Source organism: Pinus tabuliformis, chromosome 1_2 (genome assembly GCF_031772625.1).
Source record: "Pinus tabuliformis cultivar Carrire ecotype Pingquan chromosome 1_2, CPIR1, whole genome shotgun sequence".
NCBI lineage: Eukaryota > Viridiplantae > Streptophyta > Pinopsida > Pinales > Pinaceae > Pinus > Pinus tabuliformis.
The window spans coordinates 1,342,712,125-1,342,719,479 of NC_142298.1; the positions used below are offsets into that span (position 1 = coordinate 1,342,712,125).

The 7,355-nt window shown below is 33.2% G+C and overlaps 1 protein-coding gene across 1 annotated transcript; it reads right to left on the reverse strand.

Annotated features, from left to right (window-relative positions):
* Positions 1 to 4,191: 4,191 nt before the first annotated feature.
* Positions 4,192 to 6,187, reverse strand: LOC149211184 (nodulation receptor kinase-like). Its single transcript, XM_089394570.1, has 5 exons — positions 5,535 to 6,187; positions 5,330 to 5,456; positions 4,943 to 5,129; positions 4,697 to 4,829; positions 4,192 to 4,576 (listed from the first exon to the last, which is right to left on the reverse strand). The coding sequence occupies exons 1-5, from the start codon at positions 5,718 to 5,720 to the stop codon at positions 4,361 to 4,363; spliced, it is 849 nt and encodes a 282-aa protein (XP_089250696.1). The 5' UTR covers positions 5,721 to 6,187; the 3' UTR covers positions 4,192 to 4,360.
* Between the last annotated feature and the right edge of the window lie 1,168 nt (positions 6,188 to 7,355).

A 7,355-nucleotide genomic window follows, 5' to 3' on the forward strand; every position in this document is an offset into this window, starting at 1 on the left:
CACAGGCGGTAGGCGAATCAACGTAGGCAGGAGAGGAATCGAACAGGCATAGATATCGAATGGCTAAAGCCACGAATAGAGACAGTCGAATTCGAAGAGGAGGAAGAGAGAGTCCAATAAACCAAGAGAGACAGTGAAAAGTGAACCCTAAGGGAAGGACTAAACACAGAGAACAGTAAAGCCAAGCAGAGGAGACAGGGGGCCGAGCTGACCATAGGCAGCGTCGAGAACCAGAGAGCTTGAAGATTCAAGCCTTTCCCTAGAGGAATCTGTCCGCATTGAGCATCACATTTGGCTCTTTCCACTGTAGACCAAGGGTCATAAAGCTGGTAGGAAGAAAAAGAGTTTGTGAACTCCGAGTGGCTTGGGGAATCCAAGAACCACCCTACCAAGCAAAATCTGCTTCAGGAGAACTCACATTGAGTCCTTGTATTGTAATTTCTCTGCTGTAAGACACAATAAAACAAGGCCACCACTGAAGCTGGACCGGAGACATAGCCCTGGAGAATAGGGTGAACTCCTTATTAAAAATTGTTTATGTCTTTGTGTTGCTTACTGTATTTCTCTATTGTCTTTCCACTATTTTTTTGTGTATTGGCAATTTGATCGATCCATTGCTTAAATAACATAGAACACACACCATCACATGAGTCTGTAATACCTTTTGTTTAATAAATCTTTAACTGAGGTCACTCATAGGGTGATTATCAGATCACATGGTTTGCTCAAGCCTATTTTGTCTCACATGGGTACATCTGCAGATTGTATGTAACATCTTGTAAAGTGAAAGTCCAAGTGTCGATAGTTGAATGTAACAATCATTGAGTAGTTGAAGAGTCATGAGGGTAGGTGAACATTCACAAAGGGGAATGTCAAGGGTCACCCAACATGCCTAACAGCTGTCAAATATTCAAATGTGTTACAACCAAGAGAACTCTAGATGTGATGTTGGTTTAACCATCACTTTGGACTGTTGGTCCACCTGCCTTCCAGTTTGTGATGCATCTTTTCTCGTGTGTTCCCTTCCAATCCACATGTTTCCACAAGTTTCCAAGGGGTGCACTCACCCCACTTTCTGTGTGTTAGAACCGTTCATGCACCTTCCTTGGCTTTTTGCGCATGTCACACCCTTACTACCAACAAGGACATCTTACTTACCTCTGTGTGCAACCGCAGTCAAGGCAACACCGTACGACCCACTGCTAGGAATCCTACACCAAACTGTTTGAGGTCTAGTTGGGACTTCTTACCAGGGAAATCCCCTGACATGTTGGGGGGTCTAGCACTATCAACAGAGCCTTGGCTTATCTATAGCGTAGAGCGAGTATACTTCTTTGGAGGAGCAGGAGTTCTTGACTGTAATTTTCCACTATTGGGGCTAGTGGTCATCAATGGTGTATGTATGGATGGAACTTTCACTTATAATAATAAAATCAGAGTCAGCACACTTTCATGCATATGTCGTTAACATAGCAAGGCTATTCTTGTTGTATTGGCAATGTATGTTATTTAACTTATGCATATTCTTATGAACTATTTTTTTGCATTCGTACGAATCATGTTAAATGCATGTTGTTGGATTAATTCATCTCTTTAACATGTGGACTATTCCTCATTTTAGCTTGTGATGTCATTTCGCTCGTGTGTTCCTTTTAGGCTATGTACTATTAAAGCCTTCCAAGGGGCGCACTTCCTTTTCCCTCTGTGTGTTGGAATCTTCATGCATCGCACTTGACTCTCTGTAGGGCCACACACTTGCTCTTACCCAAAGTTATCATACTTTCCTCTATGCATTTCTGTGGTCAAGGCATTAGATTACCACCCGTTGTTGGGACTCCACGAGAGTACTTACTATTTCTATCAAGTGAAAAAATTTTGATATATGACAAAGTTGTGATCGATGGTAGTAAACCAAATAGGAAATTTGGGAATAGTTTTGTATGAATTGTGTGCTCTTATAATTTTTAAATTGTTATACGAGACTAGAGTTCTCTTGGTTGTAACACATTTGAATATTTGACAACTCTTAGGCCTGTTGGTTTGTCGATTCTATAAGACTACTTTCATTCATATCATTTGCATATTAGTTATGTTAAGGCATAATTGTATGGAATGATTATCTACATATTTCAATAAGTGTTAAACTTATGAATTTTAACAATCGTGAAATATAAAAAGTGAGGTGTAGTATGGAATCACGTAGTTTCAGATTGAGAAAATCGATGAGATGAAATGAGTCACGATGCACCACAAACCTATAGTGATGGGCCATCTAAGTGCGCTAAGTCAACCTCCGATGTGGATGACTATAGGGACATGATAATGAATTTTTAGTGATGGGCCATCTAAGTTCGCTAAGTCAACCTCCGATGTGGATGACTATAGGGACATGAGAATGAATTTTTATGTTAAGTTAAATTTTATGTTAGAGGTACTCTTTCAAAATCCATAATTTATTTATATATCTCTCTATTAAGTGAGGAAGATAAATCACATAAGAGTTATTTCCTAGTTTGAAATGATATCAATTACTAATATTACTTGGTTTCTTAATAATGCATTCATGGTTTTCTAATTACTAGATGAAAATCTATACCAAAATCTTAATATAAAAAATACTAAATTGCATTTTGTATATGTCTTTTTACAATATTAGTAGAAAGTTTTTTTACAATAAAAATAAAATAAAAAATACTAAAATATTATCTAAGAAATAATAAAATTATTGTTATTTATCTCTTTGATATATTTGTTTAATAGTGCAAATAAAATTGAGATGTGGCATATGCAAGAATCAAATTTCTAACTTTTTATTTAGAAAGAAAAAATGAAAGTATGAAGGTTTAAAATTTATATATTGATGAATTTGCATATTAATTCTTTTGGATATATATATATATATATATATATATATAGAAAATATTTAGTTTTAAATGAAGGTTTAAAATGTATATATTGATGAATTTTTGTTTTAATTTTTGGGGATTTTTTTTTTTATGTATAGTTTTGAAATTAATATATATACATATAAAAGTAAAAAACAATTGAGAAAATAAAATTTTCACATATTTGCAAAAAAAAAAAATTAATTAGGTCATGTAATTCAATTGACAATCACCTTGTTATGAAGTATCATGTAAAAGTATGAGATTTAAAGTTCAAATCCCACTGAGTTAAGCCAACTAAAATGTAATATTTTGTATCTATTTAATTATTATATTTTTAGAATGTGGTATGTATATTGTAATTGTTTTGAAATACAAATATCTTTAATTTATTACTTTTATGTAATCTTTAATATAATTTTCAAATAAATATACATTAAATTAAATACTTAAAAATTAGTTAAAAGAAAAATTTTATATTTTAATTTTATAATAATTAAAAAATTAATATAATTAGCATATTCTAATTTTATATTTAATTAAAATGATTAATGAAAAAAAAAGTATAATAAAAAGAAAGAAATTGATATGATTAAACTTAATGTGGTTTGAATATCTACTTTCAAAAATTTAAAATATAATTATCCTCTATCTAGAATGCAAATTTCTAGAACGCAATGACAAAGGGATAGAAGATGAATTGATATTCAATAAATCTTTCCACTAAAAATTGTTGAGTTCTTCAGAGTTAACAAATAGTTGTATTTATATAAGATGATGTGAATTGTAAGTGAAATAACAACCTCCATATAATTGAGAGATAGTAGTAGCTTGTAAATTGAGGGACTTAGGGTGCATGATGAGAGTTAATTTTGTAGGTGTTAGAATAGATATGGTTTTGTCTTAATGGTTAGCTGTCTTAAATGGGAGGTTTCGTCTTAATTGCTCTTGTCTTAAGTGAGCATTCTCTTAAAATTGTCTCAACGTGTTTTTGTCTTGAATATAAATTGTTCTATTAAATTTTAATGAAAATTAACTACAAGAAAAAGTGATTTTTAAAGATGTTACATAATATAACAAGACATGACAACATCTCTTCCATAGTGGACCCTGGTGCAATAATTTTTCTCACTAATTTAAATTTGATTACTCAAAATTAGCTGTATTTGTTGAACAATATGCATTACTTAATAAACTACTTATATATAAATATTTCTCCAAACTCCACCCAACTTTACACAATATTAATAATAACATTTCATTTGCAAGTAAACTATATTTACATCCAACATTAAAACTAGTTCCAACTTAATTTCAATCTAATTAAACATCCATAATATTTAAACTCTAATATCTTCCCGCTTAAAACTTTACCTGACTCCTCTATATCTCTTTGTTTTGCAACAGGAAGCTCTTTTAACTTTGCTTTCTTAAATGCATTTGAAGCCTCACTTTCTCATATAAGATAGCCTCTTTCAGCTCTCCCACTTTACTTTCTCATACATGAAAGCCTCTTTCAACTCTCCTACTACCACACTGATGCCAGGCCTAGAAGATAAACTCTGAAGACATCTAAGGGCCACTTTGGCAACGATAGTGATAGATTTCATGTGATATTTTCCTTCCATTTTCTTGTCTATGATTTCCAATATTTTTCCAGGGTTTTCATTGATCCCCACATAATCTCTCACCTGGGAATTTAGAGACAAACTAGAAAATCAGAAATGATATAGTTAGTTCGGATAATCATACATAATGTTTGGATCCCTAATTATAGATTTTAGATAACTAATTATAAATAAGATCCTTACCCACATTGAGAGTAATCTTTCCTCACTCGGTAGATCCCTATCGAAGGCATTTCTCCCACATATGATTTCTAATAAAACCACTCCAAAACTATATACATCATTTTTCTTTGTCACATGACCAGTGGAAATATACCTGTAAAAATATCTCTAGGTATAAATGGAATTGCCGCTAATCTTAACAATCAATTGAATTCCTATGGCATCCAAAAGAGTATTCGGAAGAGAATGCAAGTATTTGTAACTTACTCTGGATCCGCGTATCCGTAAGTTCCTTTCACTATATCCACGATAGGAGCCTTCCTATCCATTGTCATCTTTGAGAAACCGAAGTCGCCCAGTTTTCCATTCAAATTGCTGTCGAGAAGGATGTTGGCAGTCTTCACATGCCTGCGAATTATCATTGGAGTGCAACACACGTGTAGGTATTGCAGTGCTTCAAACAGAAATGGAGGATGGAATATCAGATGAAAAATATGGTTAACCACTATTTCTTGTATTCAAATACATTTACACTCAAATAATGTAGTGCGAAAAACTTAAATTTATTACCCTCAGCCACATCGATTGCTATTTTCAAAATATTTATTTATTGCATCAACCCAACCAAACAATATTAGAGTGTAAAATATTTACCATAAAGACGGTCACTTAAACGCCCTCCGCACATGTAATCATAAATAATCATATGCTTTCCGGATTCATCGCAGTACCCCAGCAAAGACAACAAGTTCTTATGCTGGACTCTACAAATAAGGTGGACCTGCACATATTTTTTCTTGTCAATTCTGTGTGCACCCAAATTATTCAGAAATTGGATCATATTGAATCTCATAATTACCTCAGTGAAAAACTCCCGAATTTCTTCTTCGCTATTCGATGACAGCACTTTTACTGCGATCTCTTTTCCATCTCGCATCTTGCCCAAGAACACCGGTTCAAAGGTACTTTTGCCAAGTTTCTGACTAAAAGTTTGCGTGGCTTCCATCATCTGTTCTAGAGTAAAAACCATCGAGTCCTCTGGCATAGTTTTTTCTTCTTTTTCTATTTTTATCCCGCGTTTGTACAGGGCATACTCAGTTTAAGGGGTGTGCCAAGTCAACTCAACTATCGGAGCCTGAACCCATAATCTCAGAGCTAAAGACTTAGCCCAGTATTTCAACCAACTAGGTTACTCATCACAACTAAAAAAAAATTCATAACTTCATAGGGAGTTTCCCAATATATTTCTTCATAAAAATCAGGTTCCTTACCTTTATTGAGGATATGTCTTTCCCTGAATTCAAGTTCCTGACCTTCACTGAAGGGCTGTTTTGCCCTAAATTTCTTTCAATATATATTAATCTGTTTTGCCCTAAATTTCTTCCAATATATATTAATTCTCACCATCAAAGCTAAAGCAATTATTAAACCCCCACTTCTATTTATTCCGAGATTCACACTCACTCTGTTCTTTCTTGAATTATTTCTGGTTTCCTAAATACAATTCCCATAGTATCTGCAACACACCGAATGAAGAGATTTTCAATGAATTCGTGAACCTCCTGCTGTAAGATTTTATAGACTTTCAACCGTATGGGTATTACTGTCTGTGCCATTCCTTTCTATGAACCACCAATACTTTTTAACCACACTGTCAAGATTGACATTTCGTGCCGGTCACGGAGACGTGTTGTAAACGCCATGGGTGTTTGACAATGCACTTTGAACCTCTGGTCAATATTCCAACAGCACTGTGTTGGTCACCGATCGTTCATTCTACTGCCCGACACGACGGGGTCCGAACTCACATAATTAAAGTTCTTGGTAAGGTGTAACTATAATTTTTTATTTAATTTGTTTCTTTAATTAAATTGAATTAAATTCATTCACTTAGCAACCGAATATAATATTATCAAAAGAAATCAATATCACATCGTTGGGTTTGAGTTTGAATATTTTGACGGGTTTACATAAGGTTATCTATTAAGTTAGTCTATATACATTTTCTTGGTTATGTATAGATATATTAATTTGCAAATGAAATATAGGATAAAATGGTAAGAAATCAATATTATTAAAAAAATTGTTATCACTAACATAGAAACTGCAAAAATAGATTACAAGCTTGATTTTTGACATAAGCTTATGAGTTTTGATTTATGGATGAACATGAACACTTCAATGATACATTACAAGTTTGAGTTTTGACATGAAGTTATGAGCTTTGATTTATATACTAACATAAAAACTACAAAAATAAATTACAACTTTTGACATAAAATTATGAATTTTGATCTATAAATTTAATTAATCCCTATAAAATTCAATAAAATTCATCCAACCTCAGTCTTTTTAAGGTTTGCCAAAATTCAAACCTCAAAATTAAACTTCGACCAACCTAGAACGAAATACAAGTTTACATCGCAATTCGAATTTAGTTATGCATGGAGTTATTTAGCCGGTGGTTAATTTGCTAATGGGTGATTTTGATAAAGAAACCGCTGACTTCCATGTGACATTCGCGTAGGCTGGTTAATTTCCCACCAACGCATAGGATTATTTTTTTAATATAAAATTAATTAAATAATTAAAAAAGTGATATTATTAGTGGGACATAGAACCGAGAGTGGGTAGTTTGGAAACCATCAATCATAGATATAGGAATCCACCCCAAGTCAGG

What these genes read in the sequence shown, in the direction of transcription:
- LOC149211184 (XM_089394570.1), bottom strand. Translation starts at nt 5,720, where the DNA reads ATGCCAGAGGACTCGATGGTTTTTACTCTAGAACAGATGATGGAAGCC. An exon ending in TACGGATACGCGGATCCAGA is followed by an intron (nt 4,830 to 4,942) that starts GTAAGTTACAAA and finishes ATATTTTTACAG; the next exon opens with GTATATTTCCACTGGTCATG. An exon ending in AAAGATTACTCTCAATGTGG is followed by an intron (nt 4,577 to 4,696) that starts GTAAGGATCTTA and finishes CTAAATTCCCAG; the next exon opens with GTGAGAGATTATGTGGGGAT.